Source organism: Monodelphis domestica, chromosome 3 (assembly GCF_027887165.1).
Source record: "Monodelphis domestica isolate mMonDom1 chromosome 3, mMonDom1.pri, whole genome shotgun sequence".
Classification (NCBI taxonomy): domain Eukaryota; kingdom Metazoa; phylum Chordata; class Mammalia; order Didelphimorphia; family Didelphidae; genus Monodelphis; species Monodelphis domestica.
In genome coordinates, this window is record NC_077229.1 from 400,778,093 (window position 1) to 400,805,631 (window position 27,539).

The following is a 27,539-nucleotide window of genomic DNA, read 5'->3' on the forward strand; positions in this document are numbered from 1 at the left end:
AGTAGATTTTCTATAAACATCTGAATGTAAAGACTAGGAGAATGGTATGTTGACTGAAATGTTTGTTGCTTATATCACAGACAGACTAAGTGGCAGAGTAAAGAGAGCACTGGAACTAGAGTCAAGAAGGCCTGAGTTCAAATCCAACCTCTTATTATGTGTCCCTGAACAAATCACTTAATTTCTGTCTGCCTTGGTTTCCTGAATTGTAAAATGAAGATAATGATAGCAAGGCTTGTTGTGAGTATTAAAATGAGATACAATTTGTAAAATACTTTTCCAACCTTAAATCACTATATGATTGAGAGTTATTATTATTAATTCATAATATGTAGATTATAAGTAGACTCTTTAGAAATACAATGCAAGTAACAGGTGAGAAATACAGTTCTTCCCAGGTCTAACAGGATTCTGTATTTCAGGAAAAAAAACAATCCCAATCTTTTTGAAAATAAATTCTTTGATTATCTTTTCCCATTCACTCCACACCCCCTACAGGGACTCTAAATTAGAAAAAGCAACCATTATAAATCTTCAAGTCATTTTCTGAATAGTTCCAGTCCTGAGAACATTCCAGTTTGTAAAGTGTAAAATGTGGGTAAATCTTCCTCTTTCTCTTCCTGTCCTTGGCTTTGAATGTTTTCTCCAATGCTATCCTAAGCTTATGTACACAGTGGGTTTCAACAGAGGGTTGTGTTAGTTTTTTCTTTTTTGTCTTTTTGAAAGAAAAGTTGTCTTATTCAAAAGAGCTTTGCTGTTTAAATGCATCACTCAGCTGCTCTTCCAATATGTGAAGTTCAGCTTTAGCATAAGACTTACAAGAAGGGGAATCTAAATTTCAAAAGACTGCTAAAGAGATGAAAAAAATCCCCAGGGTTGTGAAACACTGATTTGTGGGACAATAAATTAATCACAGCAATTATGCCAACATTCTAAAAAGAAGCCTAACCATAATATTGTCTACTGGTCTACCCCAGAAAAGACAGGAAATGTTTTCATCTTTTCCACATCTCAAAAATATTTGTATCTGAATTTAGATGTAATCTTTAAATAAGAACTGTAGGTTTCATGGGGACAACCACAGCCCAACTGTACTGGGGATGAAGACTAGCTAATGCTAGCTAATATGAATAATCTCAATGATTACACTGCATGCAGAGTAGATATTCACCTCAAAAATTAGGGCACTTGCACAGAAAAGAAAGCTAAAAGAGCAGCTAAATATAATATTCAGATCTTGCCTCTCTTTTTGGTGTTCCATTTTATTTTCATGTATCTTCATTTTAAAACAGTATGTCTGAGACAATAAAAATCTGCAAATAATCAAAGCATCTTTGGACCCTTCAGTGGGTGTGTCTCATCCATCCGTCCATCCATCTATTTGTCAATCCATCTATCAGTTCATAGAGGAGAGGTGTGGGGCATATTAACAGCAGGTACATAACACCACATTAAGGGCTTTTCATTGAGATTGAGGACAAGAGGACCTTTAAGAATTTACCATCACAAAAAAAAAATCATGAATTTAGCGCTTTAAATCATTTTTTAAAAATAGAATAGTGCAAACAATGAGAGTCCAAGAGTTGTGAATGAAGAGTCACATCCCTTGGCAGATTGAATCAGAGAAATTTCATCTTTGAGAATCAAGAATAAGGGGGGAAAGTCTAACAGTCATTCAAATGCATTTTGGATGAGATGTCATCTGTCTGCCAGTAGCTTTTTAGAATAGGAAAATTCAAGTTGAAGCAATTAATACATTCCTGAACCAGAATGCCAGACATTACTCAGCAAACAATACTGTACTTTCATGTATCTTGGACTCAGCAAAGCAACCTCCTTTAAACTAATGATAATATTTAGCAAGGTGGAAGATAAACATTGGTTTCACCCAACTCTTCTGAGGTCATGATAACCCCTTGTCACCTTCTTCAGTTTCACATACTTTTATCTGTCAGTACAGAGGGGATCAGGTGAATTAAAATAACAAACAAGAACTATGCTGGGCCTGAATATAAATTGACCTGTAAATCAGTGCTATGGACTCATTTACATAATATTGTGCTTGAAAAACAAACATTAAAACCCAGTATATTTGAACTTCGGTATCAAAATTTATAATCAGTTGACTAAGGGATCAACTATGATTCACCTTTGTTTAGCAAGAAAGAAAAAGCAACTAATTAGCAAATAAATACCAGGCAAGAAGTACAGTGTTTGAAAATTTATGAGAAGAAAGCTTTCATCTTCTACCACCAATATCCTTAGACATTTGGGAATCATCTATTCAAAGATGAACCTAATTTCAAGTCATTCTTTTATTTCGTTATTTAAATTTATTTTTTTCATGTAGATCTACTAAGGAATCTACAAAGCAACAGTTGTTCCATTTAGAATGTGTGCTATCAATAATTTTTGTTTATCATGGGCTATTAAAGCAGCTAAGTGGGACAGTCATGAAGACCCAAATTCAAATCCAGATTTAGACACTTTGTAGCTGTGGGACCCTGGGTAAGTCACTTAACCCTGTTTAACCTCAGTTAATCAACTATAAAATGAGCTGTAGAAGAAGATGGCAAACCACTCCAGTATTTCTACCAAGAAAATCCCAAATGGAGTCATGAACAGTCAGACATGTAAGACTGAATAATAATAAATTAAACCATTGAGTTAATTCAAACATTAACAAGAATAGGTGCCTAATGTCCAGTATTCAATAAGAATTTTAAAAATTAGAAAATATTTATAGAATTATAGGAATCAAGAGCTGAAAGGGACCTTTGAAGTAGTCAAATCTAAGCTCTGTCTCCTATTGAGCCTGAGACCCTTCTTCACTAGGGAGTGTTTAATTAGTGTGTTCATTTCCCTTACTCTCCCAAGTCCCTTTCCCTTAGGTGACTAATCCCCTCTAACAAGCTTTCCTAAATTTAAAAAAAGAAAAAGAAAAACAATAATCATTCACATTTATTTAATGCTGTAGTTTACAGAATGTTTTGCTTTATTATCTTATTTGATCCTCACATCAGCACTGTGAGTCAGTCTTTTTCAGTTGTATCTGATTTCTTGTGAATCCATTTGGGGTTTTCTTGGCAAAGATACTAGAATGATTTGCTGTTTCCTTCTCTGACTCATTTTACAGATAAGGAAACTGAGGCAAACAGTTAAGTAACTTGCTCAGGGTCATACAACTAGTAAGTATCTCAGGTCAGATTTGAACACAGAAAAATGAACATTCCTGACTCCAAACCTGGTACTCTATCCACTGTGCCAGCTCAATTGCCCCACTAGCAATGGTGGGATTAAAATGTATTATAGGATTCTTTCCATTTAGATCAAATACTTTTAAAATATTGAAATTCTATTCGGTGATGAAACAGAGAATGAGAGAAGAACAATAATTTTAAATATTTCTACTCTGTAGAGAGAGGGCTGCAAGAAGAGAAGAATGAGATAGGAAAGGGGAACTGGCAGAAGGGATGTGCTGGGAAGAGAACTCCACACACATCACTCTTTATCGGTACTCTGAAAATATTTACTGTACTATTCCAGAAGTAAGTGTATGGTGGTGGTAGATGAACATTTAATTAAGCACTTGTGAAATGATAATATATACATAGAGAGAGTCTATCCCACTCTTGTTCTGCTCTGATGGCATCATAAGAGTTGACTGTAGTCTCAGAAGTTAAATACAACTTCTGACATGGCTGACACCAAGCTGGAAAGCCTCCTATGTTTATTGCCCTAGTACAACTTAGCTAAGTATGGAGTGGCTCATAACCAGAAGCCTGGTCACCAGGTAATAATATAAATAACAACAAGAACAACTTCAATAAAAATAAAAATAAAATGATTAATTTTAATCCTCACAATGACCCTGGAGGGAAGTACTATCATTATACTCATTTTTACAGATAAGGAAACTGAGGAAAATAGAAATTAATTGCTGCCCAGGGCCACATTGCTGGTAAAATATCTGAACTTTTAATATCACTAATAAGTCATGAAAGCCATTTACTAAGGAGAAGAGGGGGCTGGGATCACATCAGTGGAAGGGGGTGGGAAACACCAAGACAACTCTACATCTTCAAACTATTGTTATGGATGTACTTTAGGCAAAAGCACAGGTATGGTTTCTGTTTATCACATAGGTGTACTTGGTTTATTTTCTATGATAAAGATAGTCATTTTTTAAGTCACTTCCTAAGTTAGTTTCTGGTCAAGGTAGCTTTTTGGAATATATTTACAACTGGGATTCTTATTTGTGTGTGTGTGTGTTACGGACCACTGTGGCAGCCTCATAAAGCAGAGGAATCTTTTTAAAATCAGGTTACTAAATGCACAAAATAAAATACATAGCATTACAAAGGAAACCAGCTATACTAAAATTCATAACTGAAAGTTATTGAGATATTTTACAAAACAAGTTTATAGACTCTAGTTTAAGAAGAAGGGGTCTACAGGGCCTTAGGCAGTACAAAGAGTCATTCATACAAATGCTTTTTTTTAAACCTTACCTTCCATCTTAGAATAAATACTGTGTATTGGTTCCAAGGCAGAAGAATGGTAAGAGCTAGGCAATGGGGATTAAGTGACCTGCCCAGCGTCATACAGCTGGGAAGCGTCTGAGGCCAGATTTGGACCCAGGGACGTCCTGTTTCAAGACCTGGCTCTCTATCCACTAAGCCATCTAGCTGCTCTTCCACATAAACACTTTTAAAAGGGAAGTCTATATTTAAATAGGAGGGGGAAAAGATGTTTAAGGGAGGGAAGAAGATGGTTGGGGTATCATTTTCATTGGAAGAAATTTAAAAGCGAAAAGTTATATCTATGAACATAGTCCTTTTTAAACAAGGCTCATAAGAGAACAATTTTAAACCTTCATGGAAAAATGTGATAAGTTGCTCCAATTTTTCTCTCACTTGATCTCAGCTCCTTTCCCAATCCCTAATTGATTTTTAAAATATAAAACAAAAAAGGAGCAGGTGTAAGTAAGTGGTTCAGTGGATTGAGAACCAGGTCTAAGTGTAAAAAATGGAGATTTGAACCTTGGACTTCAATCCCCAGGAGTCCTTGGCCACTTCCCAGAATGCTTTGTAACCTCACCTGAATTCCCACCTGGGCAGAGAACAGAAATTGTATTTAAGCTGACTCTCCGCCTACTTCGGGTCTCTCAGCTTCTGCTTCTAGGGACACATGTCTACTAAGATGTAGTGAGTGAAATTGAATGGATTTTTCGGCCCTATTTGTATTTTCTTTATTTCTTAATCTTTAATAAACCTTTAAAAATATAATACTTTTAGCAGAGAAACTAAATTTTAATCTTAACATAAGGACACTAGATCCTGGGTTCAAATGTGGCCTCAGGCATTTCCTAGCTTTGTGACCCTGGGCAAGTCACTTAACCCCCATTTGTCAATTCCTTACTGCTCTTCTGCCTGGGAACCAACACAAAATATTGACTCTATGGTGGAAGATAATGGTTTAAATATATATACCTATATATATTTTTATATGTGTATATAATGTTAAATATAAATTATATATATGTATGTATATATATGTATATATATATGTATATATGTGTGTGTGTATATATATATGTGTATATATATATATATATATATATATATATATATATATATATATAATAAAACTAAAAACAAAGGAAATCTCTCTGGATAGAATGACCAGTTTCCCATAAAAAGCAACACTGAGCAAACATTTATCTATATAACTTGTTAAATACTGATTGTGAAAAAAATTTAATGAATAAAAGTAGCTTAGTGGCAATAAAACTACACAATTAAATACAAAAAGTGCAACAAGACAGGTTGATATGTAATAAAGACATTGTTTAAGTATTAGCCATAACCTTCCCACCACCTCCTGCCAATAAATACATAACAGCTTCTGTCTGCCTTATCACTACCTCAAAATACCCTGTAATTTAAAAATAATTTTTAAAAAAGTTTACAAGAAGCAAACTAAACACATAAGAAATCTATTAAATAAGACTTGTATATACTGGACTTGCTCCAATAAACTGGATATGTGATGATTAGGCCAGGGAATGATTCACTTCCTTCCTCCCCAGTTCTCAATAAGAGTCCACTAGAAGAGTTGGGAGAAGAGGACTGCATACAGGAAGCTCCTTATGGGCAGCCCCAAACTGAGAAGTCTCCTATTTAAGAGGCTGCAGAAGTGTGTTTGGAAACAAAGTTTGAGTCAGGATAGAGACATGCAGGGCAAAAGGGAGGAAGGAGACAGAATGAGCAGAATTAAGACAGCAATTCCAAATGTACCATAGCTCACTATTCTTGACCTTCAGGCCAACTTTTCTATGCACTGATTGCACAACCTGGGGCTACCGGTATCTCATTTGACAAATAAGAGGGTTGGATTAGATCGCATCTAGGCTTGCCTCCCACTCTCCCATTCTATGTCTCTATGATTATGCTTTTCCTTGACTGTGCTGAGAGTGGATGTGTGACCAACCACAGCAGTAGATGAAATGATCACAGGTGGCTAGCACAGGACTAATCAGCTACTTTGGTGCCCAGAGATGTTTTCATGATCTGTGATGTAGAACAGGGTCAGGAATGGTGGAGCTCAGAACAAGCCAAGGCTGGCAATGATTGCTAAGGATAACAAAAATGGCTTTTGAAGCTATATGGGGCAAGAGGTGGGGATAGAGGGGTTGAGACAAGAAGAAGATGAAAGAAAGGCAGAACAGCTATCACTGTCCCCCCAAAACCCTATAACCAAAGCATAACAAGAGGCAAATTAAGTTCACAAATTAGACAATGGAAGGATGGTAGAATTATTCAACTATTTTCTTTCTTTTTTCTATACTGAATAGAAATTAGGATCAGGAAGGAAAAAACAAAGATTAACGAAGAGATACAACCCAAGATAAGTGAGGGAATAATAAGAAATCACCCCCTAGCTGCCCTCAACAAGTCCAAATCTTAGGGGAGTAAAAGGATTGGTGATGTGAGTGGACAGCAAATTCAGTACAAGAATCAATCACTGTGAACAATGTCATTTAGCCATCTACTCTCTGTGCTTAAGTCTCTGTTTCCTCTCCTCTCCTTAGCCCTTCGCAATCCAGCTTTCAACCTAATCATTCAAATGGAACTACTCACACCAGTTTTCAATGTTTTCCTAAAAATGGCCAGATCTAATGGTCTTTTCTTCCTGATTTCTGTGTCACTAGGACCCATTAGTCACTTTTTTTTCTGTATACTCTTCTCTTATTCTTCTTTGGGATTTCATGACTGCCCAAACTTGGTTTTCCTCTTCTGAATGCTCCTTCTCAGTTTTCTTTGTCATACATATCCATCTCATGTCTATTAACTGTGGTGGTCCACCAAGCCTCTGTTCTGGGTCCTCTTCTCTTTTCTCTCTATCATTTCTTACTTGACACCATCAGCTCCCTTGGGTTCAAATATTTTTATGAAAGCGATTTCCAGATCTTTTCAATCAACCCTAAACTTTTCCCTGAGCTATAGTAATGCAAATTTACTTATTGGATGTCCCCTGCATTTTGAATTCAACATATCCAAAGCAAAACTCCTTCTTTTTCTTCTCAAGTCCTCCCCCTTCTCAGCTTCTCTGTTATTGTCAAAGCCACCATCATTTTCTCCCATTGGATCTTGCTCTGTCCTCTCTGGAGTACTGTGTTGAATTCTAGGTGCCTCTAATTGGATTGTGTCTAGAGAAGAATTATAAGGAAAGGTCTATTGAAGAAAACAGGGATGATTCAACTGCAGAAGAAAAGGCCCAGGAAAGAAGGCAACAGTTTTCAAATGTCTGAGGATTCCATTAAGAGACTTCTAGATTCTTGAGAACAAAAAGTGGAGCAAAAGGTAAAGTTACAAAAAGGCATATTTATGCTTCAGGGGAGGAAAAAAATGCTCTTTAATCATTACTAGTGTCCCCAACTGAAATGGACCATTTTGAGAAGTAGTGAGTTCTCCTGTCAATCAGGGACTGTAGGAACATTTGTCACAGAAGCCAAGACAACCTCTGAGTTCTCTTCCAATTCTGAGAGTCAATGGGGGACTCTCATTGCACTGTGGCAATCACTTCTTTTTACCTGAACCTTGCTCTACTGTTTACCTGAACTTACTCTTCTACTTTCTGGTTCCCCATCCACAGGTATTTCTCTTTGGGGTTAAGTAGCCCAAAGCCATTCCTGGGTTAGAAGTGCCATCTGCACAACTTTCTAAGCTTTGAGTCCCCCCCCCCTTCCCCACTCCACCCCCAGGGTATGAGATCTATGACCACATATAGGAATGATTTGGGTTGTTTTGGAAAACCTGGAGGCATGCAAAAGGAGAGTTCTGTCCCCTCGGTGATTCCAATTATTGTTCCAATCCAGAGGACAAAACTGAGCATATTGCTAACCTTTTCTTTAAAAAAATGTATTTTTAACATTCACTTTTTAAATTAGGCTCTGAATTCTCTCCTTTCCTCCTGTCCCTCCCCAACCCATTGAAAAGGCAAGATATATAATATAAATTATTCATATGAAATCACGCAAAACATTTTCATATTCTGACTAACCTTTTCAATCTTTGCTTAGTACTATCTTTTTTGATATTATCACACTTTATTAAAAATGCTGTGATGAAGCATAGGAATAAATGGCACTTAACTTAAAATAATAACTAGTATTTATCTAAAATCAAGAGCAAGCATCAAGAAACCTTTCTATTAAGAAAAAGGGTGAAGCTAGGATTCTCATTATCACCACTATCAATCAATATTGCTCTAGAAATGCTAGCTATAGCAATCAGACAAGAAAAAGAAATTGATGGAATTAGAATAAGCAAATACGGAAATAAAACTATCACTCCTTACAGATGATAAGATGGTATACTTAGAGAATCAACAAAAAAATCTAATTGAAATAATTAACATTTAGCAAAGTTTCAGGATATAAAATATACACACAAAAATCATTAACATTTCTATATTACCAACAAAGTCCAGAAAGAAGAGAAAGAAAAAGAAATTCTATAAAAAAATAACAGAAGACAAAATAAACTACTTAAGAATCTACCTTCCAAGTCAAACTCAGATGGACACAATACAAAATTACAGAAGACTTTTCACACAAATAAAGTCAGTTCTAAGTAACTGGAGAAATATTAATAGCTCACAGGTAGGCCAAGTCAATATAATAAAAATTATAATTCTTCCTAAAATAATTTACATATTCGGTGTCATACCAATCAAACTACCAAAAATTATTTTTTAGAGCTCGAAAATCCAATGACAAAATTAATCTGGAAAATCAGAAGGTCAGGAATCAATGAAAAAATATGAAATAAGGTAGCTTAGCAGTATCTGGTCTCAAACTATAATACAAAGGGCTAATCATCAAAATTATTGGTCCTACTTCAGAAATATAATGATGGTTCAGCATAATATATTTACACAATATCCAATAGCAAGTGGCCATAGCATTCTAGTATTTGACAAATCCAAAGATCCAAGATTTTGGGATAAATTGACAAAAATGGCTGGGAAAACTGGAAAGCATTTACAGGTATTAGACCATATGCTAAGTTCCAAAAAAGTACATGACTTAAACATACTAGGAGATATCATAAGCAAATTGGGAGGATGGGATATTTTACCTATCAGATTTATGGATTAAAAAAGTTAATGACCAGAGAAGAGATAAAGAATATTATGGGTTATAAAACGGATCATTTTAATTACATTGGATTAAGGAGGTTTTGTAGGAACAAAACCAAAGTAGCCAAGTTTAGAAGGGAAGCAAGAAACTGGGGGGGAAAAAAACAAACCTTAGTACAAGTGTCTCTGATAAAGGCCTTATTCCTCAAATATATTGAGAACTGGATTTATAAGAATATGTCATTCTCCAGTTGACATGCGGTCAAAGGATATGAAGAAGCAGTTTTCAGAAGAAGTCAAAGCTTTTTATAGCCATATAAAACTGCCCTAAATTATTAACCCTATTGATTAGAGAAATGCAAAATAAAACAACCTTTAGGTATCATCTCAGCCTTATCAGGTTGGCTAACATGACAGAAAAGGAAAGTGACAAATGTTGAAGAGGATGTGGGAAAATAGGGACACCAGTGACCTGTTGTTGGAGTTGTGAACTGACCCAATCATTTTGGAGAGCAATTTAGAACTATGCCCAAACAACTATAAAAATGTGCATACCCTTAAGACTCAACAATACCACTACTGGGTCTTTTCCCCAAAGAGATCAAAGAAAAAGGAAAAGAACTTGTATGTACAAAAATATTTATATAACAGCTCTTTTTGTGGTGGTGGCAAAGAATTGGAAATTGAAGGGAAGTTCATTAATTAGGGAATGGCTGCACAAGTTATGATATATGATTGTGATTGAATACTATTGTGCTTTAGGAAATGATAAAGCAGCATGATTTCAGAAAAACCAGGAAGATTTACACGAATCAATGAAAAGGTAAATAAAACTAGAAGAACATTGCTCATGGTAACAGAATTTTGTAAGGATGATCAACTGTGAATGACTTGGTTATTCTCAGGAATACAATGATCCAAGACAATTCTGAAGGACTTACTGTGGAAAATGTTGTCTACCCAGAGAAAGAACTGATATTCAAATCTATACTCGGGGGCTTCCTAGTTGTATGACTCTGGGAAAAATCATTCAACCTCAATTACCTAGCCCTTGCCACTCTTCTGTCTTAGAACTGGCACTAAGGCAGAAGGTAAGGTTTATTTAAAAAAAAGAAAAAAGAAAGACTGGTAGAGTTAGAATGGAGAACAAAGCATACTTTTTATCTTTTTTTTTAATTTTTATTTGGTCATTTCCAAACATTATTCATTGGAAACAAAGATCATTTTCTTTTCCCCCCCGCGCCCCCTCCCACTACCTTTCCCTCTCCCATAGCCGACGCATGATTCCACTGGTTATCACATGTGTTCTTGACTAGAACCCATTTCCCTGTTGTTGGAATTTGCATTAGAGTGTTCATTTAGAGTCTCTCCTCAGTCATATCCCCTCCACCCCTGTAGTCAAGCAGTTGTAAAGCATACTTTTTAAACTGTTGGGCTTTTTGGTCTGCATTATCTTTTGTAACATGGCTAATATGGAAATGTTTTATATGAGTGCACTTGCATTTAAGCTATATCAAACTGCTTGTTTTCTCAGGGAGAACAGAGTGGAGGGAGAGAGGGAGAAAATTTTAAATTCAACATTAGAAAAACAAATATTAAGAATGTTTGTTTACAGGTAGTTGAGAAAAAAGTAAAATTAAAATTAAATATAAATTTTTTTAATGTTGTGATGAAATGATCCTTCCTTTGTTCCCAGTGGGAATTCTATGAGATTAAAGGTTTATATGTATGAGGAATTGTAAATAGGATTGAAGACCTAGAACTATTATTGACCTCAGAGTCCATCTTGTCCAACCCCTTCATTTTACTCTTGAGGAAATAGAGGCTCAGAGAAACCAAGTTCACACAGATAATAAGTGGCAGTGATAGAATTTGACCCCAGATTCCCTAATGCCAGACCAATGTTCTTTGCACTGTGCCACTCAAGAGCTTAGTACAGTTCCTTGCAAAAAGCAGACCCTTAATAAATGCTGATTGATTGATTTGTCAGGAGTCTTTTGTATACATTTCCCTTATACGTTCGGGGGGAGGTCTAAGGCATGGTTCAAATGTTGCTGGATCTAGGAGCTGTCAGTCAAACTCAGTCTTGTCTAGAGCACAAGAAGCTTCATAAATGCTTGCTGACTTGGTCATTGAACTCAAAGAAATATGTTGACAGAAGAGCCAGTTGTGATGCAAAAAAAGGCATGAGGAAGAAAGTTGGTAATGGAACCAGAGAGAGACAAGATCAGAGTCTTCTGAAGCAACATAGTAGCTGCCTATTGCCCATTTTAATTTAATAATATAATATTATAATTTAATATATGCATAATATGTAATGGATATAGGGAATCATGGATCAGTTATTCAAGAAAATAGGCTAGCCAGTTAGAACTAGAGATACCTTAAGCTAAGATTACTCAGCAGTCCATTGGGGCCCCACTCTCCAAGTCTGAAAGATCTTTACTAACAATAAACAAACAATCCCAAAGCCACGGCCCTGGGTGCAAAAGTAACTGCATCCTAGATGTAGGACACAGCTTTGAGAACTGGTTCTCTTCCTGAATGCCTGGGGATGTTTCTTTAGAGAAACATTCTCCTTTTTCACATCCTCTATGGCTTTCCTTAGCAACATTTAGGAAGCAGTTTAAGCATTATGTGTCAACTCTTATTTCTGGCCCAGTTTTAAAAGGTTAGAAACTGTCTATTGTCACTATCACTGGATGCCTAACATTTGTCTTCTTCCCTTATCCCAAATTTCTTCTCTTGGCTCAAAAAAAGCTCTCCAGTTAAGAGATTATATTCTGCCTTATCTCTTCTCTCCCAGTCAGGGACATAGAAAGCCTCTGTTCTGGCCAAAGGAGCTAGACTTACGCAAGTTTCTTGTTGAATGCACTGCAAGATCCTCTTGGCAGGAACAAGGAAATCAATCAGGCAACGAAGACCATCTCCTCCATACAGCTTTTCAACAATAGTGAAAAGCTGCCACAGGACAGTGGCAGCTGTTGCCTCAAAAGGGGGATACAGGGCAGAGAGTGTGTTCTGAATGTAGGTGTCAAGGGATTCAGAATCCTGTGAAATAAAAAGAACAGTGATTAGGGACCCTCAAATACATACCTTTCAAATGGCACAAAGAACCCTAAAAAAATGCTGCCATTGGAGGAGCCTCCCTTTTGGGCTATCTGAGCTCTGTTAGCTTTTATCCTACAGATTTTGTAATACTAAACCATATTAAAATGGATTTTCCCTAGATTCATTACTCTGTCACACTCAAAATAAGTTGTCAATCTCCAAAAAGGGCATCTTGGAAAGACTCATCTATCTGAGATAAAGGGTTTTAAATGCTAAAGAAAAGTTTAATGTTCATGGAAACCTTTACAAAGCACACACTGCCTTTCTAACAAAGTTTTCATTAGATCAAATTTGTTCATTAAACATTTATTTGGAGAGAGAAGAGAGAGAGAAATTAGAAACTCAAAGTTTTGAAAAATGAATGTTAAAATTGTTCTTACATGAAATTGGAAAAATAAGACATTACTGAGATTTAAAAAAAATTATATGACTCTCAAGCAAAGGAGCGAAGAAATTGTGTATCCATACACTATATATATTTCCATATATAACCATCTAGCTCCTTCCTATGTCTCTACAAATTACTCTGTTGTGGATACAGTCAAATGTTTGTTTTAGACGTATTTCACTCATTCATTCAATGTTTATTAAACTACTTTTTTTTTTTTGGAGGAGGCAGGGAAACATTGGACCTGTGATTTCTTTGATAAAGAAAAAGCTCCCTCTATCATAGCACATTAGTACTGGTTCTGCAATTTAGTGGCTGAGGCACTGAGAAATTAAATGATTTGTCCTGGTTCACATAACTAATATGTGGCAGAGGTGGGACTCAACCCAATTCTCCTGACTCCAAGGCCAATTCTCCATTCACCAGAATAGAATGTTTCCAGAGGAGGCAGTGTAGTTTAGTAGAAAGACACGGCAATCAGAATTAGGTGCCCTGGAATTTAGCCCTGGTTCTGCCACTAACAAGCTGTACAACTTCTGACAAATTACTATATTTTCTTGTTTAATCATTTTCCAGTTGTGTTTGACTCTTTGTGACCCCAGTTGGAGTTTTCTTGGCAAAAAAATACTAGACAGGTTTGTCATTTCCTTCTTCATCTCATTTTATCAATGAAGAAACTGAGGCAAACAGAGTTAAATGACTCAGCTAGAGTCACATAGTTGGTAAGTGTCTGAGGCCGAATTTGAACTCACAAAGGTGAGTCTTCCTAACTCTAGGCCCAGCACTCTATGCTCTACAGTACCACTTAACTGCCCATAAATTATTATATTGCACTCAGTTTATTCATCTTTAAAATGAGGAGGTTAGATTAGATGATCATTAAAATTTGGTGAGATAGAAAATCCTAGAATTTAAGGATAGCTTTTTAGTGTCTTCTTTCTTAATGCTGCTCAGGAAGAGTAAACCTAGCTCTTAGGTTGGGTAGAGAAACAATTTTATGGGTAGCAGATGGATTTCAGTTTCAGTAGTGGCTCATTTTTCCCTCTCAAAAATAACATTATTGGTGAAGTAGACAGGAGGCATAGTTCATGAAGGTCAACTAAATCTTTCCATAGCAATTTGTTGCAGTAGGTTGTGTTTTTTTTTTTTCCCAGTAAGGAGGGAATGCTGCTCCCCCCAAAATTACAATATAATTTTAAAATGCTATTTTTAGAGTTTGGGCATTTCCTGAGGAAATACCACAAGATATATTTTTGTTGGAAAAGAAATATAAGACTAGAAAGCACTGTATTAAGAAAATCCAGAGGATCAAAAAAATAAGAAACCAAATTTTAAATATGTGTCCCCTCATCTGATTTTTCCTAAAGAATTTTTTTTTTTAGGGAAAGCAAAACATGGTCATGTATGATTTTTTTTTAAAATCACTGCTGACTAGATTACTGGCCCAAGTTCCAGTCTCAGATGTAAGGAAGGTCCTTTTGGCTAAGGAAGAAATCAGAAGAAATAGGATGACCTTAGAAGAGAGATATAGCAGAATCCAGGAGAATACACAGACTCTCAGAAAAGCTCAAAGATGGGTGATTACCTATTTCAAATATCAGGTCAGGGTCCCTTATTCTCCATAAAATATGAGGAAAATCATTCTAGTTGCTCACCTGATTTGCAGACTATTCCTAAAAAAAAAAACAAAAACAAAACTTCCCATCTCTCTCTTTTACCCCAGTAATCCCAGGTTTGTAAAGGCAGAGCAATCTATTCAGAATCAATGTAGCCTGACTACGCATATTTGACATTAAGAGTTTTGTTTTTCTTTTTATCAATGGGGGCAGGGAAGAGAAAAGGAAATAAAATGAGTGCTTGTTATTTGAAAAGAGTAAACATAGAAAACCTGGAAACCTGGGGGGTTATCCACTCATAACATTCTCTTCAATATTCTTTTTAAGAATGTTAGTGCTAAGCTTTAGCAATAAAATTAAAGAGTTAGAAACGAGGAAAAGGAAAAAAGGATTAGGGGGAGATAAAAACAGGGGAACACAGGAACAAAGAAATATTGACCTAAGAGAGATGATGTCAGATAAGAGTGGTTATTTTTTATTTTGCAAATGCTATTATAATCAACATAGGCAGTTTATCTAAAAAAACGTTCCAAAGCCTTGAGGTAAATGCACAATAGCATAAAAAAATGAAAACACGACATCTAAATGCCTTTAAAACAAATAACTAACACTATAATTGGGGAGTAATTCCCCAGTAGGTTTGGATTCAGACTTTCAAAAGGTTAAGAAAAACAGAATTCCTTTAAAAACTCGCAGACCCCTGAGGTCCTTTCTCTGAGATTAGGGCTTCCATTCTTTACTAGAGCCTTGCTTTTGCATGATTCTTAAACATCAAGGAATCCATGTTGATGTCAGACAACTCTATTGGATATTTGAACACGGTACCTTCTTATTGAAACAACTAGCCATGCATATTATCTTAGCCTAGTTTTGCCTATAACCTTGCCCCATGGCACAGACCTGAGCTCTGCAATATGAAGATGCTCCCACCAATAGTCATATGAATATACCTGTGTGTGTCTCAGTTAAAAAAGACCCACACCATAATGTACCCCATCAAATCACACCAGTATGTCAAAATGTCCCACCCATGATTTCCCCTGGAGTGAAATCTACAGTAATTATCTGTATTTATTTTATTCTCCATATTTCACCAAGTTCCACAATATTTACTACTTATGTGTCCAACAGACAAATCTCTTAACTCCCTGAACCTCAGCACTTCTATAAAATAGAAATACAAAAAGGAAGCTTTAAAAATTAAAATAACATAAAGTAGAGATACAAATAACTCGTGGTACCATTCATAATATAATAGATCTAGAGCTAAGAAGGATCTCCAAGACCATTTAATTCAACTCCTTTATTTTTGAACTGAAGAAACTAAAAGCTCTACTTCCCTTCCTTTCTTGCCCAATCACACATGAATTGTCACTAACTGGAAGCTAAGTCCTCTGATTCTAGAGTCAGTGCTATTTCCAATTTCCCCTTTACTGGGTTATAGTGAGGATCAAATGAAATAACATATTAGTCAACAAGCAGGGGATAAGAGTGCTGGGGCTAGAGTCAGGAAGATTCATCTCTATCTATCCACATCCTCCCCCACATATGTGTATATATACATGGGTATCCATACCCACACTCACATATACATGCATATATATATATATATATATATATATATATATGCAAACACAAAATAAATACCAGGATATATTGTGAGGAAAACATTAAGAAAGCCAGTTTGGGCAAAACTGAGACACTAATGCATTGCTGGTAGAGTTGTGGACTGATCCAACCATTCTAGAGGCCAATTTGGGATTATGACCAAAGGGCCATAAAAGCATGCATACCCTTTGATCCAGTAATACCACTGCTGGGCCAATATCCCAAAGAGATAAAAAAAATGGGAAAGGACCTGTTTGTACAAAAATATTTATATCTGTTCTCTGTGGTGGCAAAGAATGAGAAACTAAAGGGATGTCCCTCAATTGGGGAACAACTGAACAAATTTTGGTATATGATAGTGATGGAATACTATTGTGCTGTAAGAAATGATGAAGAGGATGATTTCATTAAGAGCTGGAAAGACGATCATCATATACAGTAACTACAATATTGTGGAACGATCAAATGTGATAGACTTTGCTACTATACTATGATCCAGAACAATTCTGAGGGACTTATGAAAAAGAATGCTATCAACCTCCAGAGAAAGAACTGTGGGAGTAAGGATGCAGATGAAAGCATGTGATTTATCATTTGTTTATTTGTGTATATTTTGGGGTTTTGATTTTATAAGATTATTCACCTATAAAAATGAATAATATGGAAATATGTTTTGAGTTATACTACAAGTATAACCCAGATTGAATTTCTTGCCAGCTCTGGGAGGGGGGAGGAAAAAGAGGGAGGGAGACAATTTGGATCATATAACTTCAGAAAACTTATGGAGAAATTTATTAATAAAATTTAAAAGTTTAAAATAAAATTTAAAAAAGAAAGCCAGTCTGGTTGAATAATCGCATGGGAAGTCATAAACACTAATTCTTGAATAGTAGGTTGAATTCAAGTTGTGAGAAGCTTTTAAATTCTAAATAGAAAAGTTTGTATTTGTTCTACAGACAATAAGGAGTAGAGTTTATTTGTTGTGGCTTTTCCCAATACTGGACTAAATGCCATGACAATTACTAGTCTTGTGTCCAGTAGAAAAAATCACCTTACTCCCTGAACCTCAAAGCAGTAGAAAGGTAACATCATTAGATTGGGGCTTTAGGAAAATCCCCATGGCTGCTCTATAGAAGGGAATATGTGCAAAAATCACTTTGCAAACTTTAAAGTATGATAGACAAAGTGCTGGTAGATGATGATGATGATGATGATAATTATGATAAAAATTTGATTAAAATTTCATTACATTTTCTTTCCAGATTACATATTGATGTAATTTTTAATAATTATTTTCTGACAGTTTGCTACCCATGTACTCTCCTTTCCCTTCCATGAGACAGAGCAGGTAATATGATATAGATTATATTTATGCTATCATGCATAATATATATTTCCTTGTTTGTCATGTTGTGAAAGAAAGCACAAGAAAAAAATCATGAAGGAAATAAAGTGGAAAAGAGTAAGGCTTCACTCTGCATTCAGACTCCATCAGTTTCTTCTTTGGCAGTGGATAGCCTTTTTCGTCATAAGTCTCTAGGAGTTACAATGGGTTTTTCCATTGCATATAATAGTTAGGACATCCACAGTTGATAACATTATATATTAAGAAAAATTGAATTTTATCTAAACTTCGTATCTCTCCCAATGTCTAGCACAGTGCCTTGAACAAAGTAGGGACATAATGTTTTCAGAATGGATGACATTCTGAGTTTTCCAAGTGCCCTGAAAACGTATATTCTGCTACAAAGAGATCTCTTACCACAGTCTACTATGCCTCGGTTTTTAAGGGGGGGGGGGGTTTTGTGAAGGGAAGAGAAACTTTCCAATGGGCTAGGCAAACTGTGCCATTGACTTCCAATAGCAGCTGTGACTTGTTTATGCCTCTGTTTGCCTTGAAGCTTCTGGGAATGTTTGTTGAAGCTGTCTCCTAGAGAAAATTAATATTCTGTTCCTCTGACAAGGATAATTGCTTTTAAACAAGCTCAATCTCAATTTAGTCTGTCATAGATGAAGTAGAAAACAGAATTGTGATTTGATTTCCTTCTCAGAACATCTGGTGCCCAGCCAGAACTTAGTCTGCTTTGCAGGAAGACCAGTGAGGCAGATTGGCCAGGGAAGAGATACGTAGGGGAGCTAAGAAAGGCAGAAGAGGAGGGAGATCCTCTTACAATCCTCTCACAAGTCTGGAAGGAACATCAGAGCAATGTGGTACATGGGAGGCAGGAGAGGCTAGGAAAAGGCATTTAATGTATAATCAGAGGACCTGGTTTTGAGCCCTGTCTGCTTTTGCTTACCAGCTACCTAAGTTTGGGGTCATCACATTTCTTGGGGCCTTATTTTCCTTATCTATAAAATGATGAGGCTGGACTTGAACAGGAGTTCTTAATTTTTTTTTAAATTGGACTCTCTTTAGCAATCTAGAAAAGCCTGTGGACTCCTTCCTGAAATAATGTTTCTAAGTGCACAAAGTAATAAAACAAAACAAAACAAAACAAAAAAAAAACAAAGGAAATCAGCTATTTTGAAAAAGTTATAAAAAGACATTTTTAAAAGACACATGCTAAATACTTCTGATCTAGATGAAATCTAAGGTCTCTTCTAACTCTAAATCCTGTAATTCTTCCAAGAAGGCCTGACTTTTTCCCTCTTCTTCTTGTGCCAGTGGTGCAGATGAGGGTTGAGTCAATGGTACTTCTGGAACATTAAACTAGAACTATTGCTCTTTATCCTCATTTAAAGTCTATTTGTTGTTGTTGTTGTTGTTATTGTTCAGTTGTTTCAAATGTATCCAACTATTTGTGATTTTCTTGACACTGGAGTGCTTTGCCATTTTCTTCTCCAACTCAGATACCAATGAGGAAACTGAGGCAAGCAAGGTTAAGTGACATGACCAGGATCACATAGCTAGTAAGTGTCTGGGGCCATATTTGAACTCAGGAAGATGAGTCTTCCTGACTCCAGGCCTGGTAATCTGTCCCCTGTACCATCTAACTGCTCATTAAAGCTCATGCCATCTACTACTTTCTTCTGATCAAGACTAGGTGACCTCTACTGTCCCTTGATAGTATAAATTCATGAACTGAGTAAAAAGGAGAATCTCTAAGAGAGGCAAAGTACCATATATAGGAACCAGGAGCAAAGCTTCAATGTCTGTTTCTGCCAATAAATCCAAAGGTTTAGCAGACCAGAGTGCAGGTATTGCTTGCTTTAAGCAAAATGTGTGTATAGATAGACAGATAGATGGATGGATAAACAGACAGACAGACAGACAAAAAGACAGATAAATAGATAAAAAGACAGACAGACAGACAGACAGACAGATAGATAGATAGATAGATAGATAGATAGATAGATAGATAGATAGATAGATAGATAGATCCAACAGACAGATGGCTAGTTGGACAGACAGACAGACAGACAGACAGACAGACAGACAGACAGATCCAACAGACAGATGGCTAGTTGGACAGACAGACAGACAGACAGACAGACAGACAGACAGATAGATAGATAGATAGATAGATAGATAGATAGATAGATAGATAGATAGATAGATAGATAGAGATAGGTAGATCAGAAAATGGTCATTCATCTTGGGCAAGGATTTGTGATCGAATTTAAGAGCTAGCAGGGATCAGAAATACAGTCCAAACCAATCTCCTTATTTTATAGAGGAACAAATTTAGACCGAGACAAATTAATTGAATAACACAAGATCACAAAGCTAATGAGATTTACATTAGGATTCCCTTTACAAACCGAGTTTTTCCATGTTTCAGTGTAGACCTATCTACTTTTCCCCTTCAAAGAGATCCCGTTTTAGGAGTGCAGCCTGTATTTGTGAGTGGCCATGCTGAATATCCAGCGACCTCTATTTAAATCTACTCCCATGACTTTTGCCATGCATCAGACCAGTATTAAAATAAGTTGCTTTTATATACAGCTGTGATAATGGAGCTTCTGAGTCAATGCTACCATGGGAATAGTAAATGACACCAGAAACATTTGCCTAGAATAGGAAGGTTTTGTTGCTGGATAGATTTCTAAAAGGCTATTAGAATAGTTGTTGCTACCATGACCTTCACCGTCACATCCATTGTCTCTTCAGGCAGCTGTGTGGGCATGTTTCCATGGAATGAATCCTACTATCCTAACCCAGTGGATTATTCCAGAACTTAAGGCTCCATGCTGCCCCTCTGGAGTGTGGGAGAGGGGAGAAGGGCAAAAAAGTGCCTAGTGATTCTAATCCTCCTTCACACTCTCACAAGAGGCTAAGGACATGGTAGTTATTGCTAATAGCAATTAAAAAAAAAGTGAGCACATAGAAATGTGGTGCTTCCCACCATCATGGTATAGCAGGAAGAGCACTGGACTTAGAAGCAAAAGAACTTGGGTTTGAATCCTGCCTCTGTTACAACTAGTTCTGTGAACCTGGAAAAGCCCCTTCTCTGAGCCTCAGTTTCCCTATCCTTTCAAACAGTACCTAACTCATCAGGTTGTTGTGAGGATTGAACATTATAATTAATATGTCAAATGGTTTGCAAATCTTAAAGTGCTGTATGATGTTTATTCTTGTTATTCCTCCTAGCTGTGATTAGGTGTACAGTCTCTGATGGCTCTCTCACGGACATGCTATTTCTCCAAACCAAAAGCACTTTTCCTGTGGTATTTGGGGCGTGGAGAAGAGGCAGGACTGGAGGAAAGCTGTGATCTCCTATACTCCCCCACCTTTCCATGTTTCCACTTTATTGCTTAAGTCCTCCTAACCTCACACCTGGACTGTGACTTTCTAACCAGACTCCCTGACTCCATTTCCCATTCCACCTCCCCATCCAAGCCATTGACCATTGACCCATTCCACCAATTAATCTTTTTTTAGACAATACGTGTCACTTAACTCCTTTGTTCAAGAATTTGTAATGACTCTTTATTGCCTAATGAATCAGATCCTAAATCTTCACTTTAGAATTTGAGGCCAACTAACAATCTGATTCCTTTTTTTTAATCCTTTACCTTCCATCTTAGAAACAATACTGTAAATTGGTTCCAAGGCAAAAGAGCAGTACGGGTTAGGCAATAGGGGTTAAATGATTTGCCCAGGGTCACACAGCTAAGAAGTGACTCAGGCCACATTTGAACCCAGGACCTCCCATGTCTAGGCTTGACTCTCAATCCATTGATCTTAGTTGCCCCATAATAATATGATTCTACTCTATCTTTCTCCTACTGCCCAGATCAAATCCCTATACATGAATGCTCATGCACTTCATAAGATACACACTCATTTAGAATTGTTTTACTCTTGTTTTGCACATAATTTGAGTAAATTTGGTGTCTTGATTTTATCAGCCTGTACATGATAAGAACAGCAAATTGGAAAAGGAAGAGATCTTGGGATCAGAAATATAGACGTGGTCTCAGAAGCCATCCAGCCCCACCCTCTCATTTGGGAAATGAGTCCCAGCGAGGTAATGTGACTTGCACCGAATATGAGAAATGGGATTTGATCGCAGGTCTTTTGACTCTAGAGCAAGTACTCTTTGCACTATATCATGTTGCCTACTATGTTTATAATGATAGCAGAAATACAAGTTAATTTATAGCCTGAATATCATACAAGTCAGTCAATAAGCATTGATCAATTGCTTAATATGTACTATATAGACTGTGCTAAGCATTGAAAACACAATGAAAGACCTAAATAAGGTCTGTGTCTTCCAGGAGTGCATATGATGCAAATGGGAAGTAATTTTGGACTTCTCGTCCCTGCTACAGAGGAGTGCCTTGCTGAAAAACAAACAAAAGGGGGCTCTCCCTCCTTGTTTATTCTCTTGGGGAATAAAATACTCACTGAGAGGAAGCCTAGTAAATGGATGGAAAGCTGGATTGGGGTGTTCAAGTCCCATTTTATACAGATACAAGCTCTGTAGTTATGGGCAAATTTCTTATCCTCTCAGTATCCAGTGCAACTCTTTGAAGAGTATACATTATAGAACAGTTCTCTGACTGCATTGGTAGGGAGATATTTCCATTCTGAAAATCCCCTACTATAGGAAGATCATAGTTCTGGATGAGATAAATAAGCAAGCAAATCTATTTAAAAAGACAAGACAGTGATGGTTCAATGGACAGAGTGCTGGACCTGGAATCAGGAAAACCAGAGTTCACACCTGATATTTACTAGCTGTGGGACCCCAGAAAAGTTGCTTAACTTCTATCAGCCTCTGTGTCTTTAATGGGGATAATAATAGCAACCTTTCAAGTTGCTGTCAGGATTAAATGAGATGATATTTGTAAAGTGATTTGCAAATGCTAAAGCATTACATGCTAGCTATGATCATTGTACTGAAATGTTAAGGTTCAAAGAAATGGGTTTTAGTACTTGATAAAGAATAGCCTTCAGTTATCTGGAAAATTTGCTTATAAGGAACAACTCATTCCCTGCTAATGTGGGATAGATGACATACTGGAGACTTTCTTTTGCATTAATCCCCACAGCATGGAGCATGGTTCTAAGTACACAGTTGGTGCTCAAATAAAAAGCTGTGGGGAGTAAGTTTGCTGCTACAAATGGGATGACAGCATCTCCCCACGATTCTGCAGACTCTTCTAGTAGTTAAGGCAATGGAACGCAGTGGCAAAAGGAGGAATGCAGGAAAGCAGGGGCTCCGTTCACGTTATGTTGCGTTAGAGAGGAATATACAGAAGCAAGGCAACATGTGCAAAAATGATAAGAGCTAAGGAAGTTGTTGAAAATTGCAGACTAAAATATATTTTTGGACAAACAAATTTTTTAAAGTTAATCACTTCCATTCCCATTTTAGGGTTCAGAAAGAGTCAGTATATAAATTTTAAGACAACAGATTAAATGTCCCTTGTAATAGTCCCTTCTAAGTTTTAATTTATATCAGCTATATTTATCATTTAATTCCACTCTTTACCAATTCCCAGCATATACCCATGGGAGAAGAAGAATGGCAGAACACAAAGAACTATGTCAATTGCCTTCTTGGCACAAAAAATACTGTATCCTCATATATTTCAGGATATTTATTTCAATCAATCATGTGCGTGCACACACACACACACACAGCTTAGAATTCAGAGCTTTTTGCTATTTACTAGATTGCTAATCTAGCCTGCAAGTACTGTTATCTACAAAACATAAGCTAGTAAAATGTACTGATAAATGGTTTAAAGAACATTTAACTTGTTGACTTGTGTGATGACTTATCACATTTATACTACATGAATCTACCCACTGAAGTACAAATCCAGTGTAACAATTACTTTGGACATATAGATAAATCCCTGATGATTAAATTTATTGAGTTACTTTTCAAATTAGAAACAGAGAAAAGGCTAGAAGTCTGGGAAAGTAATTCTTTAATGCATCTATCAAGGTCACAGAATCAGAGAGCCATTAGGCACCTTAGCGGCTATTTAACTTCATCTTCTCATTTTACCAGGGAGGAAATTATAATTTATAAAGTAATGTGTCTAAACAAAGCTGCATTTTGAACCCAGATCTTTGGATTCCAAATCCAGTGCTCATTCCACTCTACCAATAGAGGACAGATTTTTTGGTTTACATTCAGGAATGTGATTTAAACAAAGGAAAAATTTTAATCCCATTCCCAATGCAAAGTCCACTTAATTTCCCCTTTAATTTAATGTGTTCCTTCCCAGCCCTGCCCTCTCCAAATAAACCAACGTAGTAGATCATTTCCAGGACTTCAGAAGTTTCAAAGGGTTAGTTCAAGAAAACACAGAGGGCACTAAATATAAGGAGGTGAGTGGAAAACACTTGCTCTCTGCCATAAGGAATGGCAAACAGGATGAATTCAGAAAAACCTGAAAAGACTAAGTGAAGTGAGAAGAACCAGGAGAACAATGTATAAAGTAATAAAAATATACAATGTTCATCTATAGAGGACTAAAGAAAAATACCAAGGGACCTATAAGGGACCTATAATGCAAAATGCTATTCATGGCCAAGGAAGGAAACATTGGGAGTCTGACTATAAATCTAAGCAAGCCATCTTCCACTTTATTTCCTTCATGTATTTTTTATTGTATGTGTGATATATGTCTTCTGTCACTGCATGAGCAATATGGAAACACGTACTACATGAAAGCATTGGTATAATCTATATCAGACTATTTACCACCTTGGGGAGGGGGAGATGGCCGAGACAGAAAAAAATCTGAATTCTAAAATGTCATAAAACAATTGTGAAAAATTGTTTCTACAAGTAACTTAATTAAATTTTTTAAATTACTCTCTCTTCCATGGTGTTGCTGAGACTATTTCTATGGGGAGGGGCAATTAGGAAGGGGAGCAGTTTATAAATATTGTTTGTTGACCTGTAATTCTCTGTTTTCTCTAAGATTAGAAAGGCCCTTCCTAAATGCCAAAGTTAACAACTTTTACAGATGGGCAGTACTGACACCGATAAAAGTTCTTTGGGTCTTTTTCTAATAGATAGCAAAATAACCATGAGATCTTGAAGAGAGGGAGTCTTTAGAAATTCAGAACGTAACAGAATTCAAGGTACTAAAATATGTTCCAAAAACAAAGTAGATAATATCAGCCCTGACTGACTTCAGAGAATATGAAGATGATAAATTTGTGTGCAAATGTGAAATGCAAAACAGGATGTACTAAGGTGTACTGAAATCCTGTGGGGCTCAGGATCTGGTCAAGATTGATTGCCTCAATTCATGAAGATGGTCACAACAACAAGGAATAGTGAATTTCTTGGTCAGAGTACTAAATAATAAATAGAATTTACAAAGCACTTTAAGGTGTTACAAATTGCTTTACAAACATTATCTCATTTAATTCTTACAAATCCTAGGCTATTGGTATCCCCATTTTACCAATGAAGAAACAGGAATTGAGTTTAAATGGCTTGCTAGAGTCACATAGCTAATAAATGCCTGAGGCTGGATTTGAACTTAGGTCTTCCTGACCACAGGTCCAGTGTTCTAGACAATGGACCACCCAGCTATATCATAAAAGGAGCTTTATAACTAGGACTAGGTCCTGGGAGTAATAGTACAGAAATTATCTTTGAAGAAGACTTCCTTCCAATCTTAAAATGACCTCAATGATAGTTGTGGGAGATCCCGAAAGTTTTAGAGGCCAGTGAAGTATAGTACTACCTTAAAAGAAGCAACGTCATGATTCAAACTCATGAGGTCATTAAATACAGTTTCCAGGTGCCTCAGTTGAATTCCATCTACCCTTCTTCCTCCTTCACACTTCATCATGGTTGCACTGGGTGTTGAAATCATAACAATGAAGCCTGAGTTTTAGAGAGTTGAAATAGGAAGGATTTTTTTAAAGTATTAAATACTCAAATTAACTTTATACACCCAAACATTTTTTTATAAGTGTATTGCTACAGTAGGGAATTCAGTATAGAACTCTTGAATCCTAAGAGTCACACTTACCCTAAAAAAGCAACATAACAAGAGAGAGAATCAGAGAATTACAAATTCATAGAATTTTAGAGTAGGAAGGAATCCTAAACATGATCTAATCTAAATTCCTCATTTTGTAGCTGAATAAATTGTTAAACAGTATAACACAGTAGAAAAAGTCATTGGGTTTAGAATGCTAAACCCTGCATTCCATTTCTGGTCCTTGCAATGGTTTTATCTTCTGGGGCCTTAGTTTCTGCACCTGTAAAATGAAGTTGCCTGGCACAGTGGAACACACTTGTAATTCCAGTTACCAGGGAGGTTGAGGCTGGCAGAACTCTTAGCTTGGGGGTTCTGGGTTGCAGTGGGCTAGGCCACTTGGATATGCATACTAAGTTTGGCATTAATGTCATGAGATACTGGGGGAGGGGAGTGCTACCAGGTTGCTTAAGGAGGACCAAATTAGCCAAGGGCAGAAAATTGAGCAGGTCAAAGCTTTAAGCATTAGTCAATCATTAGTGAGATTGAGCCCACTGCACTTCAGTTTAGTTGAGAGAGGGAGATCCAACCTAAGAAAGAAGAAAAAGAAAGAAAGAGAGGGGTTAGGAGAGGAAGGGAAGAAAGGAAGGAAGGAAAAAATGAAAAAAAAAATAGGGAATCGGATCCATTGACTAATAATCACTTTCAGTTCTAAATTCTATGCCCCTACTACCCCAGAGTGATCAGACTGGCTAAACTGAGGGGGGGGGGGGGAGGAAAATGATAAATGCTGGATGGGCTGTTGAAAAACAGATACACTAATGCACAGTTGGTAAAGCTGTAAACTGGCTCAACCATTCTGGAAAACAATTTGGAACTGTATCCAAAAAGCAATTAAACCATACATATCCTTTGACTGAGTGATATTGCTACTAGGTCTATACCTCAAAGAGACCAAGGAAGGAAAAAAAGGGCCCACACATGCAAAAATATTGATAGTGACACTTTCTGTCATACAAAGCATTGGCTATTTTGTGATAACCATCAATTGGGAAACAATTGAACAAGTGAGAGTATATAAACATGATTGAAGACTACTATGCTATAAGAAATGTTGAAAGAAATGCTTTCAGAAAAATCTGAAAAGACATATCAGCTGATACAAACTGCAATAAGTAGAACCAAGAAGACAATTTATATAATAACAATATTTGAAAGATAATCAACTTTCAAATTCTGATCAACATAATGACCAATATGATTCCAAAGGATTCATGATGAAAGATGAGATCCACCTCTAGATAAAGAATTAATAGAGCCAGAGGGCATATTAAAGAATATTTTCTTTCTTTTTGTTTTTGGACCTGGTTCATGTAGGAATTTGTTTTGCATGACTATATAGAATGGTAATGGACTTTGTTTTTCTTACTGTCTCAATAGATGAGAGAGAGAAGCAGCTGTCTGAAAGTGAAAATAAGATAAAATTGAATTTAAAATATAATTTAAAAAATTATATGACCCTGTAAAACCAAGAGAAGTATTCCCTGGTCCTTTAAATTAGTTAGTGATAGAGGCAAAACTAGGACCTAATTGACTGGAGTTTCCCTCCCATTGAAAGATAAAAAAATACTTTGTTGTGTCAAAATTCAAACTACCATAACATAATGCCTCAAGATCTTTTGCTGTAGTCTCTAAATGGTTTTCTTTTATCAAAGCCTTGCACAGATTGATATGTCAGTGTGATTGTCATGCAAAATAAA

At 36.4% G+C, this 27,539-nt stretch overlaps 1 protein-coding gene across 5 annotated transcripts in view; it reads right to left on the minus strand.

The window, feature by feature from the left end:
* The window catches only part of PLEKHG4B (pleckstrin homology and RhoGEF domain containing G4B), a 353,991-nt gene that overhangs the window by 128,999 nt on the left and 197,453 nt on the right, over positions 1-27,539 (minus strand). For all 5 annotated transcript variants that reach the window (XM_056824353.1, XM_056824355.1, XM_056824356.1 and 2 more), the window contains one exon: positions 12,499-12,696. Coding sequence is in view for 2 of the 5 variants with exons in the window: in XM_007486754.3 (XP_007486816.2) it covers positions 12,499-12,696 (198 nt within the window). In the remaining 3 variants the exon portion in view is untranslated. The remainder of the gene's footprint in view (positions 1-12,498; positions 12,697-27,539) is intronic.